The sequence below is a fragment of the Andrena cerasifolii genome, chromosome 8 (assembly GCF_050908995.1).
Source record: "Andrena cerasifolii isolate SP2316 chromosome 8, iyAndCera1_principal, whole genome shotgun sequence".
Taxonomy (NCBI): domain Eukaryota; kingdom Metazoa; phylum Arthropoda; class Insecta; order Hymenoptera; family Andrenidae; genus Andrena; species Andrena cerasifolii.
In genome coordinates, this window is record NC_135125.1 from 1,394,469 (window position 1) to 1,407,554 (window position 13,086).

Genomic DNA, 13,086 nt, shown 5'->3' on the forward strand with positions numbered 1-13,086 from the left:
GCCCGGGCTCCGTAGCCGCGCTCGTTGAGACGACGGGCCGGACGGGCCGAGTCCGTGCCCTGTCGAAGTGCAACATTGGTGGATTTTATGCTCCCAAGACGTAGGGTAAATCCCGGAGACGCGGTCGATCTAATATGAAATGGCTATTAAAACTAATATAGATATTACTTACTTTATTAGAGCAAACCTATATGTTCAGAATTTTTTGCTGATTCGCAAAAACTGGTCGATATTTGCTTTAAGATAATATTTCCTTTTGCCATATATAAATGTTCTATACACCAAAAGCTTTCTGGAGAAATGCTGTATAAAACGGTGAAAGCCGCATCACTATCAGTCCAGTGGTATAGAAGCCTTGCGGAACAAAAAAACATACATACATACATACATTTTTTACTTTTATATATAAAGATAAAAGGTAAATTGAGGTTACATCTAACCTCTTTTCTAACGAGAGGACCATCTCTCGCTGCAGAAAGGTGAGATGGTCCAGTTATGATTTTTTTATTGATTTTCTATTTTTTATTATTATTTTATTATTATTTTTGTTTATTTAGTTTATTTATTCACTTTTGTATTCATTTGCCTTGCTAATCGCCAGTAGTTCACTTTTTCTTTGATGTGTTCTTTACTTGTTTAGCGTAAACAAATTAAAGATCAATGAATCTGTAGTTGTATTCACTCATAAATAATTTAACTTTATAGTTTGTTAATTTTCCATGAATAATTATGTGAGTGGTCTGTGCCAACGACAAAAACCATTTCTCCCGGCACCTCGAGAGAGGTGGCCAGATGTCATGATTTCAGTTTTCAACACGATTTACAGTAAATATTGTTTTAAAGCAAATATCGACCAGTATTTCTGAATCAGCATAAAATTCTGAACATATAGGTTTGCTCTAATAAAGTAAGTAATATCTATATTAGTTTTAATAGCCATTTCATATTAGATCGACCGCGTCTCCGGGATTTACCCTACGTCTTGGGAGCATAAAATCCAGCAATGTTGCACTTCGACAGGGCACGGACTCGGCCCGTCCGGCCCGTCGTCTCAACGCGCGCGGCCACCGAGCCCGGGCACAGCGGGCAACGAGGAGCCGCCGAGCTCGGCGGCTCCTCGCCTCCATAAGCTTACCATAGAGGCTCGGCACTTCACGGAAGGCCCGGCCGGTGGCTGTATAAACCGACCTTCAATCCCCACTCGAGGTGCCTTGCCTCGGTCGCAGCGGGTCTTATGTCCTAATTCGCGGAAATCCGTAGCTGTGGGAAACCGACGCGATCTATCAGGAGGTCGAAGGAATTATGGAAAACTGACGTGTTCCACAAACACTTTAACATTTATTAATCACACAGTTCCATAGTGCAGAACAGGAGACGGAAGTAACCCTGACATGCAGGCCTTCCAAGGTCGCTTCCTTTCCGCCGCGCTCGCGCCCAACAAATAGGCGCGCTGTTTGATCGCATATCTAACACTCTTCCTTTCCGTATGAAATAAAAGAAACATGGCAGCTCACAAAGGCAAAACAAAAAAAACTTTTATGGTGCGTACTACACCCGGTTTACATGTTGTCCGCGGTAGCGGAAGGAGTATTCCCTCGCTCACTTCCATTTCTTACATTCTAGTATTTGCTTAGTGGGTAATGTGGACCTCATAAGGCTCAGGCGGCTTGCGTTCTCGTGTTGATTTCCGTAGATCGAGGGTCGTTTCCTCCTTTTGAGTCCCTGATCGTGCCTCCGCATTTGCATTTGCTTCATCGGGTGGTGCATAGTCGTCTTCCATTTCTGTGACGCGCTACATTTGTACTCCTCTAGCTTTCAGGATTTGATAGACGTGGAGCGTCCATCTTTTACCGTCGTCTAGGCGCATTATATAGTGCAGTCGTATCACTTTGCGTTCAATTCGACCGAAACACCACATAGTCTTCCCTGATAATTCCAGCACTGGACTGTTTCTGCCACTCGCACTTCACGCACTCGGTTTATCGCTATTTGCTTCGCCGGCTCCTCAGCGTTTCGAGGGGGTAATTGCAGTTTTCTATTTAGTATTCTTTCCGCCGATGATACACCCGTCGCTTGGTGCGTGGTCGTACGATAATGCAACAGAAACATGTGTAATGCTTCGCGTAATTCCAATCGACCAATCCCCGCGTCTTTACACTCCTTTTTTAACGCTATTTTTAATGTTTGAACGAACCATTCGGCCTGTCCGTTCGTCGCCGGATGGAACGGAGCCGACGTTCGATGTACGATTCCGCGGGACTTTAAAAACCAATCAAATTCGTGTGACTTGAAATGCTGTCCGTTAGGCTGGAACGAAATATAGGGGCAAAATATTTTTTTACTATTCATGACTTCTAATAGTGGGTAAAAGTTGCCTTTTATAAAGTTATTTAAGCTCTGAAAGTTTGATCTTGATCAACAAATTTTTTGTGGTGCCGCAAGCCATTCAAAAGGCACACAATCAGTAAATAAGAATTTTTGAACATCTGTATAACCCCCCCCCCCCGGGGGGGGGGGTATTTAACGTTAATAGTTCCCTGTCATCGGGATGTATTTCCATTTGTAAGTAAGCTTGTTTAAGATCTATTTTTGTGAACTTATCCCCCCCGGCCAAGTCGCGCTTCGGATCGGATCGGCCCGGCTTGGCCGTCGCCGCGCAGCGCTTGTCGTGATGTTCGCTCCGTGACACTTCATCACACTATCTTTAGATGACCGTCTGTTAAACTCGCGCGATCGAATTTCGTTGCATGATGTTAGTACGGTATATGTGGAGGCAGATAAGTACGCTTTTTTCATACGTGTGATTAAGTATTACGATCCGGGCGACGGATAACGAATAAATGTTTTAATTTTTCGATTACCTGTACTTGCGTCATGGTCATAGGATCGGTCGACACACCGAGGTCCGTAAGACGATCGAATTCGACTGGCCCTAGCATACTTACAAGTATTAATTAAGTTTGCATGGCTGCTGAAAGTGATTCTGCTTCCTTCGTGATCGTGTGTTCATGCCTCTTTAGCCATTTCTTAAACGGCTTTTTTTCCTGTGCCGTTTGATACACGTACTTTTCCAGGCGATTATCCAACTGGTTGAAAATTTCAGTAGACATTTTCTTCGACGGCAGAGCTTGTGCCTGTTCTACCTTTGTACGAGCTAGTTGTAACTGCAGCCTACTTTTAACTGCTAAAGTTAGCTGCTTGATTTCCTCAAGCGCCGACATGTTGGCGGTTAACCTTTCTGTTGCCCTGTACGATTGATAATATCCGGTTCCCTTTTGGATACTGTTTTTCACTAAACTGACTACGCCATCGTTAGGTTTTGTGAGGTGTATGTAATCCGCTACTGGTTTATGAGATCTATATATTTACTATAAGCTACAAATACTTGGAATAAGATAAGAAATGCAAAGAACACGTGTCGTTGCCGATCAGCTGGGAATCGCAATGCCTCGAAACTGTTCGACTTTATAGTAAAATAAAAAATAATATATTTATTAACAATAAGTGATGTCCATGTTACAATGGTAAAATACAACTTTGCTAGCTATAACTGTTGCTTGATACTATGTCTCTGCACCATGGAGGCTCGGTGCAGACTGAACGGAAAAACCGTGGCCTCCGCATCCTTCCCTGAATCTCTAGAAACAGATAAAAAAAGGTCGAGGAAAAACCCCAGGCGTCAAGAGGCCCAACGGTCGCCAACTGCTATCTTGCGTGTAGATATCGTTGCATTCCAACAGAAACAATGCACGATCGCAGCGTGCCTCGAGTAACCCGAACGTCGTGCCGAGTGGTAGGGAGAAGAAGATAGAGGGCGACCTCTATGAACGCGGTCACAACACTGTGGTTTTAGCCTTACCGCAGGCATGTAAAACTAGGTGCCCCGCAAGGCACCCAGTCAGATACCCACGGACACAGAGCTACGGGCAATGGTGACGTCACGAGCAGTAGATCAGCAATAGGGGGACATTTCAAGTAGGGGAAGAGCAGCGCCGCGCCGCGCAACAACACATTAAAAGGAGCTGCATTGCTGTGCCCGTGACTCTATTCACTGTTGTGCTCACGGTCATCGCCGCCCGTCGCATACAGACGAAGCGCGCAGCGCCGGGTCGCGTCACATGATGTTGCTCTGCGTGGTTAATGTGGTCCGCAACGTAAGCCAGGTCGCATGTGTTAGCGGCATTGAAATTTATTGAGACTTCCGATAATACAAACACGGTCAGCGATAGTGGAGATTCTCGGAAGCCAATGAACACGTGCGGGATGTTTGGGTGGCCTAGAACGATCACGTGCGGAACGACTGGGTGGCTCTGTAAGAGGCCGTTAATATAAACAATGCCCGCTCCCGAGGTATTGCTAGGGGAGATAACGTGGATGAAGTCTCTAGAGAGACAGTCTGTTCTGTACCGTTGATCGAGAAGGTCGTCGAATAAAGAATAGAATAAAGCGATTAACTGTGTCGTCATTGACTTGTTCTTATCCCGTGCGTTCGACAAACAACGACACATCAAACAAAAGTGCGCATTCAGTTTGGACGAATACTGTGTTACGCTATCGCGTGAACTTAGCCAGAGAATTGTATGCAATCATTACTATGTGTTGAGACGCCAAATTCTGTACTTTTTCTGTCACCGTCTAGACCCAGTCATAACTTCGGGATAGTTTATTGCGGGTGGGTTGTAATGGTTCTGGGCTGATATAAGCCAAATGTCGCGGCCCGAGCCTAGACCCAAGAATGTTTGGGTCTGTCGAGTGGTATCGCGGGGCTGAGATTTGCCACATCCACGGTGCGAGGGTCGAGGGAAAAACGACTTTCCCTCGGATAAGCCCGACTTCCCACCACTGACCGATTTCGCACGCCTAGCTTTGGGCCCAGTCAATTACGGGTCTCATTTTCACACCCTGTTTTTGGAAGCAACCAATCGTGTTGGCTTAACATTTACTTTAGCGGAAATATCCGTTCTTCTGATTAGATCGAAGCAAACATTCAAGCTGGCAGCAGCTACAATAGATCATCTCTCTGTATCCAGTTCTTTTTTTATTAAATATACCATTTACTGTTTCATGTTAATCCACGAGTACAGACTTATTAACACCTGAGCTGTCACGTGATATCAAGTCGACGTGTGTAAAAGTACAACTACGGTTCGGCATTCGTGTCTAACATTCGCGTACGCAACACCAGGAAAGAAATTTGAAAGTATACGTTTATATCTACTTCTTAAAGTATCTACAATTGTTACGGATACGCGATGCGTGTGGCACGTGTTGGAAGGATCTTGGACGGAGTTCGAAAGCAGGAAGAGGAAACCAATTAGCAGACCTTGAGATGAATCGCAGGTTTTGGATCAAGTCAGGAAGATTTTGGGATGCTACTTCCCTTTGTCAATTGTTACGTGTGTCAACCACTCCAAACGAATGATGGAATACGTAATGGAAAAGCGCGCTTCCCCCACCACCTGAAAATGAAGGGAAACTTGGTGAACAACTCGCGAGGGCGGAAGAACACACGAAGGACAACCTACCGTTTGAATTGGTTGCAGCATCCATGCTGATTGGACTACAACGATTTATGGAAAGGCAAGGAGCACTGTGCCATTGATTTCATCGAGGAGCTCGGAGTATATTTTGGAACGCTACATACATTCTGTCTTTGATCGCTTCCTTGAACAGTTCATGCCTGACTCAGAAATAAACTCCAAAATTTTAACTTAGAATCAGTTTCTTTTATTTCTTTAAAACACGCGCACTCCAACGAGCAGTGTGGTCCAACGCTCCACGGACACCAACCCACGTCCACATTCCCAGAATCCCCGCTAAAATACGTAACAAATGCAACAATCTTTCCATACAAAGACTTGTGGAACAGCTACGAACATAATCGAATATGCTGCGCGATCCAGCGCAGCGCAGTACTTTAGACTGTACAGTCTAAATATATTTCTTTTGCTCAGTGTGATAGTAAGAGAGCGTAATGAATTCTCATATCCAAATGCGCATATTGTACATACAGTACTTCCTCGCTGAGGGCTCGGTTTGGTGTACACGATGTGGACTTTTCGCTATCCCCACCACTTCTGTCTCACTCTTGTCCGGCGAAGGCGGGGGCGAGATGGAATGAGAGTGAGCGAGAGGCACTGAAAGCGAGCGAGGACGGTACGAGACAGACGACGCGTTAATATGCTTGTACGCGAAAGCTTGAGGCAGGCCCAGCTCAAGTCTTTTTTGCGCCCTACGCGAACGTGCCAAATTGCGCCCTTTGTTATAATACATTTATTTGAGATTATTTATGACTTTACTCTGCAAAATTGGGCAACTGCTAATGCGTAATGTTGACAAGAGGCGCAAAATGGTCTTTCCATTGTTGGCATTGTTGAAAATAATTTTTTAAATGAAATACTACAAATTGTACTACAACTGTTTTAAACTACGAGTAAAAGTTAAGAGTAAGGTCATCAAGAAACCCAATAAATGTATTATAGTAAATGAAGGAATTTAGCAAACTCGCCTCGGGCGCAAAAAAAGGTCGTGACGTGTCTGGCTATCTGATCGTGGCACGCATGCGTCGAGCAGTAACGATGCGTGCGATGTGGAATCGTTTACGTCTGAAGGCTGCGTCCGTCGCGCACGCAAAACGTTCCATCTCGCCCCCCTCCCCCTTCGGCAAGAAAGAAGCGAGAAACGATCGCTCGGAATTAGGGCCCCCTTCACGATGAGTGCTCAACGCCGGTACCGACCGGCGAGCGCTCAGCGAGGAAGTACTGTATATACATAATATCGCAAATACTTGTAGAGTATTAACTGCTTAATATCAATGTGTTTACAATTGGATTTATAATCAGATTAATTAACATACTATGTTTGCTATCTGTTTCAGGGAAAACTGTAGAGTGGATGCACCCTATGTAAAAACCTATGCAACATTAGGTTACTTGTAACTTGGAGTTAATATTAAAATTGCATTTTCCAACTAAACACTCAGAAGTTTAACTCTCACTTTATATTACTGAGTTCGAGTGCCTGAACTATTAAAAAATACGTTGTGATTATTTATTCCTATCTTTGATTAATTTTTTAAGGTAGGTTAATAGCTGAATTGTTTATCAGTGACATTTAGCAAGGAGAAAAAATCATTTTGATCCAAGATAACATTAGGAAAACTTGATTAGCACTTTAAAAAAGATATTGACACTATGAAAAGGTGTAGAATAACCTGACGACAGAAATGTTAACAAAGTATTATAGCCGGCTTTACACGGCCGCTCCAAATATTCAGGCTTGGTGTGTCGCTCCGGCGTGCCTAGCTGGAACGTGCGCTTGGAGCGCACTCCTGAAGCGTGATGTTCAAAGCGCAACACTCCAAGCGCGCGCGCCAGGACGGCAAATTTGAAGCGTCCGCTCCAAATTTGCAAGATTTCGCGTGAAGCGTGGCATGTCCGCGGGGCGAACAGTTCAGTGAGACGCGCCACGCTACGCCAACTACATCGCTGATATCGTGCAAGTAAAATGTCTTTGATAAAAAAAGCGAAGAACTCGAGCGATCGCTTGCATTGTATTGCATGCTTATTTTAAACCGGAAGAGCAACAACGTAAAACAAGAATATGGGTCAAGAGATGGCGTGAAGATAGAGATCGCCACGGTTTTAGTTTTCGCAGGCAGGGGAAGCTTCCGTAAATTGCGATAAATTGTTTCAAACTGTCTTTGGACCACATTTTCACTGTTATTCCTATAAAGCACGATCTGGCGGGTGGTGCGTGGCACATCAATCACATCTGAACGTATAAAGGACAAGTTCAGACCTGCACTCCAGACGCGCGCGCCGGGAATGCGTGATCGTCCTTTATCACGTTGGAGACTTTGCACGTACAGTTTTGGAGCGCACGCCTGGAGTGTATGCTCCAAAACTGTGAGAAAAACTGTCTGTCTAAAGCTGGCTTTATATGTGTGATTTAGTATTACGCATCTGATATCAATCAAGGAAAACAGTTTTTGTTATTTGCTTTGCCTCGCATTCTGTAATGTACGTGTAAAATTGAAGTACTGTTATTTCAATCTACATCCAATGAAACTCCAACTTATTTACTTTCTAAAGGAAACAAATGATTCAATCATACTTATAAATTGTTGATTTAAACAAAATTGAATAAGTTCGTTTTGTATACATAGATATATAGTAAATTGTAGCATCTAATATGTATTAGCATAGCATAGTTAGTGTGATAAATATAAAAAAACAGATACAACTATGTTTATCCGTGTAAAAAACATTGAATAACATCAAAAAATGTAAACTAAGGCATATAAGGAAATTCATCAATTTGCTTAAGGGAATAGATGGGTACAATAAAACTTTAATAAATGAAGCCTACATTGTCGACCTGTGCAAAAGTATTAACTGCAAAGATGCGCTTTGAGGGTGCTGGTCAAACATGAGCCCATTGACTGCTCCCGCAGGTTGCAAATTTCTTTAATACTAACTATAAACAACAAGAACTGTCTATTCTCTCTGTAATGTTCCATTCCACGGAAACTTGCTACATAAATAAATTATTATTAAAAGGGAAACATAATTAGGTATAGTTAAATCCAAGTAGTACCTCATTCTACGAAACAATGAAACTGTTACATTAAACAATGAACATATACGTGTTTAGATCACAATTTGTAATAAGATCGTTTTAATGCCATGATATGCGATTATTATTCTACATGACTGTTAGGCATGCGTATACCTCGCATATAATAAGTACCTCATTACAAGTATTAAACACAGTGTTATTCTATTTACGGCCTGAAGTTACAATGGCCTACATTAAGCATAAAGAATACAGAAGTGTCAAAGCTGTTTCACTTTGATGGTAGTAACTGAATATTTAACTCTTCTTATTCACTGTTCATAACTATATCAATTTGAAGTTAATAAAGGAAAAGTAAGAAAAACAAAACTAAAATGTACTAATAACAATCTGTCTGTTTATTGATTAAAATATTGTTCTTTGAAGGCAATATATACTGAGTTCTCGGTACTGTCACTGCCCCAGTACCCAGAGCCTTTAGATGTTTATCAAGTGGAAATGCATAATACAAGTAAAATTTGATCTAATAGTTATCTATTTTTTCTTCGTTGAAAAATTTATACAAGTACCTATTTAATTATAATGAAATATAATTTGAATGTACCATCATATCCTAAGAATCCAAAAGGTAAACTTACACTGATTTAAGTAATTATGTTTAGCTCTTTGGTGGGCGCATAAATATATGTACTGAGTACATACATGCCAATTTATAGAGAAAAAAAAACATTTTCCTGCCATTGCTTCATTCTAGGATTCCTAAGTACTTATCTTTTAACTAAGATTTCTCTTTTCTACCATGCAATATTTACATTAAAATTTATGGTGGAAACTTCATGTTCTGAAAAGTGTCTGCTAAGCAACAAAGTCTCGATTTATAATATGACTACAAGGTTTTTGCTGTTTAGAAAATTTAATTTTTATGTCTTTTATTGAATACTGCCTTCACTTCATATATTTGAAATAGGAAAGACATTAAGATTTTATTCAAAATGGTGATTTGGAGTGCTTTCTTTGCAATCAATAGCAATTGAAGTATGTAGCACAAACCCATGAAACCGTAAGTACAGACTTACCCGAAAATTGTAGGTCCGTTTACCCTAAGTATAAACGGATGTAACGTCTCCGCACATCACACATGTACGTCATACAACAAGCATAATACTATTGGCATCTGTAAATTCCAGCGAACCGCCAAAAATTGTTAACTTATATTTTCACTTTCGCATATCTACCGATACATAATTATTGTTCAAAATTATCTTAGTGAAAGAAATTGGAATTTTCATATGAGGGCCGCAGTACGTTTTCCCTGCTTAAAGACAGCCAAAGAAAAAGATTGCTTGTCACCGAACGAATAAATTTATGTGAATGTTATGTTAAAAAGTGTTTACGATATTTTATGTTCTACACTATCTGTTATATGTTTAAATATGCACATATTTTGTAAATTTTTAACAAACAAATTGAAATTTCTCAATCTCGTAATCTCTCGCTCGCTCTCGTTTTCTCTCACTCGCGCCATTGGCGCTTGAGAATCGTCTCCGCTACTCGCTAAGCGCTCGTTGCTAGCCCAGAGCCGTGAGCCTGTAGCGAGAGGATACTGATACACGACAGCGTCTGTTTGTATGACACTAATTGTAAGAGGAGTGCCTGCCAGAGGGTTAAGTATTTCATAAAGTATATAGAAAACTGTAGGATGATGAACATTGATACATTTTGTTTTATACCAGTTGCATGTGCCCCTCCAACGAAATAACAGTGTTTTATAACATGGCAAGAATCGGTTTGATTAATAATTAATCTTAACACGTTCGGTACGGCTTGACCCACGGGTGGGTCACTGGTGGAAGCTCCCAAAGCCGAGGTGACCCACCTATATAGATCATTGCAAGCAAAATAGTCAAAGTGGCAAAAGAAACTGACATAGTGTAAAAAGGGTATTGTTTGGTTCTACTATTATGATAAATAAAAGTATGCTACACAGTTCTTTAACAGCAGGATACGATTTTATAATAATTATTACATCAAAATATGGGCAGCAATGTTTTGAGGATATAGTGCTACATAATGCATCGACGCGCGTTACAAACAGTAGCACGCTTTATTTTTCCAATAAAGACTAGCAGATTTCAATTTATCACGAAAAGAAGCACGATTCATCATTTCCTCCGATAACTACTTAGCATGATTTGGCATTAACCACGATAGCGAGCACGATTCACAGTTCGTCACGAACAATCGTATATTCGGAACACTGCGGCAAAAAGTAGCACGTTTCGTTTGTTTTACGAAGCCTAGGATATTTCAGTTTACGAACAGTTGACGTAGATCTTCGATGGCTACTAGTTATCTATATAAACAGACGTTTACCTTGTGAAAAAGTAATTAAGTTTAATATGTGTTATAGTGACCATGATGATTGTAAGTATATAGGTGAACTCATAATAAATTGATAAAATATGAAAATGTCTTCATGATCTTTAAACTTCATGTGCTTCAAACGAATGAAACAATTATAGATTATGAATGATCGAATAATTATAATTTGCCTCCTCCAGCACCTGTTAAAAATAAGAATAAAGATGACGTAGTACAGGAAGAATATAATCTTATAATGCTAGGTGGTGAGTAACAGATAAATATTTTTTCCACATTATATAAAAATATGTTAAGTTTTTTATTTTATTATAACAAGGAAAATTCAACAAAAAAGAAGAAGATTTATCAACAATGGTGTCTAAAGGTCTTATCCAGGCAGAAGATAAGATTTAATATTGTTAATTAAATAAATTAATTTAAGTTTGTTTATATTTGATTCAGTTCCACCTATTTCATTAAAGATGTTCATTTCAGATAAAAGAAACGTTTACCTATTTATTTTTGCAGTAGAATGCAAAGAAGCCTATTCAATATTTAAAGTGATATTCTTCGCAGCTAGAAGTGAAAGTTTTTGCGACTAGAAGCAAGCCATACAACTTTTCTTGGCGGACTACTGAAACGTGTTAGTTTTTGTTGTGGAAAAACACAATACGCTATTCTTCATCGTTATAAATGAAAACATGCTACTTTTCGAGACCAAAATCGAAACGTGCTATTTTTCAAGGTCACAAAGTCCAAAGTGCTGGTTTTCATAAGACAAATGAAACGTGATACTTTTCGTGATGCACGCCGACATGATATAGGTATATAAAATTTTGTTGAAATTATTATTCTACTGTTATTATATTTTGGTTTGGGTGAAAAATGATTGGAAAATAAATTTTTACTAGTTATGTGTGATCGAAAATAGTTTTGAATATAATTATCTATTTTCGTAAAAAAAAAATATAAATACTGTCGAAAAAGAGAAGTACAACACAGGAGGAAAAAAAATATAACGAGAAACCGGGAACAGTAGAAATACTGTTGGAAATAGAAAGGACACCTCGGCATAAATGTTGAAAACGCTAAAATTACCGGCGTGACCCATCGTAGTGTCATTGCACTATTTTATCGTTTTATGCTTTATAGCTACATGTATATAACCGGTGAAAAGATTAAACATCGAAAAAATAAGTACCTTTTACACAAGGACAGGAAAAGCTTCGGTAAAGTTGAGCCGCTTGGTCCTAATATGCGTCGGCGTTTGGGAGCGTTCGGGAAAATACGTCACCATCTTGAACGTGTTAATGAACATTTGAATAATGGTAACGTAGTGGAATAAAAAATGTAATTCTTCTCTTCTTCATTTTAATCAGGTAAAATTAAAATATTTAAATAATTTAATTTTAAATATTTAGGACATGTGCACTATTTATGTTACCCCATATGGGACAAGCGTCGCACCATACAGTGGTACCATAGTGACTTTTTGTGGATAAAATTCCGGATCTCCGTCAATTCTCAACCGATTTTTGATTTTTTTTGCTCGTTTTGTCGGGAATTAAATTTGCTAAAATATAAAATACCTGAATTGCGACCAAAACGTGTTTTTTTCTATCTTTTTCTGACAAAGTTGGATGAAAACTTTAGTAGGACAATGTTTGGGGCTAATTTAATAAGATTTTGCTCATCTAAGTGTAGGTTTTTTTACATAAAATCTTTAATTGGCACTTGGCAATAGCGGAAAACATAAAACAGGCGATTTGTTGATAGGTCAGAATTTCCGAAATATAACTTTACAATGGCTGAAAATGTGGAATGTCTACCGAGTTTACTACAACCAGAACCGTCTAAAATATCAATTTAATCTATGATTATAGATAATATTTCCTGTGGTTATGTTAATTGAAAGATATAAGTTTGAAGAATGGAACTAATAGCCTTCAGAAGTATTGGAGAACGTCAAAACCGTGATTTATTGCTTTACATTTTTATTATTGTTTATTAGTAAATAAAACTTTATCGAATCTTTCCAAACCACATCTTTTGCATGTGAGTAAGAATGTAATAAACAAATTCAGAAAGGAATTAGCTGTCACTATTTGCCATGTCGATATCCATCCGATTTTGTTTAATTGGCGATAG

The 13,086-nt window shown here is 39.7% G+C and overlaps 1 protein-coding gene across 6 annotated transcripts in view; it reads left to right on the forward strand.

Annotated features, from left to right (window-relative positions):
- LOC143372209 (uncharacterized) overlaps positions 1–12,619 on the forward strand; it is a 568,382-nt gene extending 555,763 nt beyond the window's left edge. For 4 of the 6 annotated variants that reach the window (XM_076818223.1, XM_076818224.1, XM_076818225.1 and 1 more), the window contains one exon: positions 6,878–12,619. In XM_076818223.1, the coding sequence (XP_076674338.1) occupies positions 6,878–6,938 (61 nt within the window). In that variant the 3' untranslated portion in view covers positions 6,939–12,619. The remainder of the gene's footprint in view (positions 1–6,877) is intronic. The other 2 variants (XM_076818226.1, XM_076818228.1) reach the window with 1 other exon arrangement.
- The last annotated feature ends 467 nt before the right edge of the window (positions 12,620–13,086 follow it).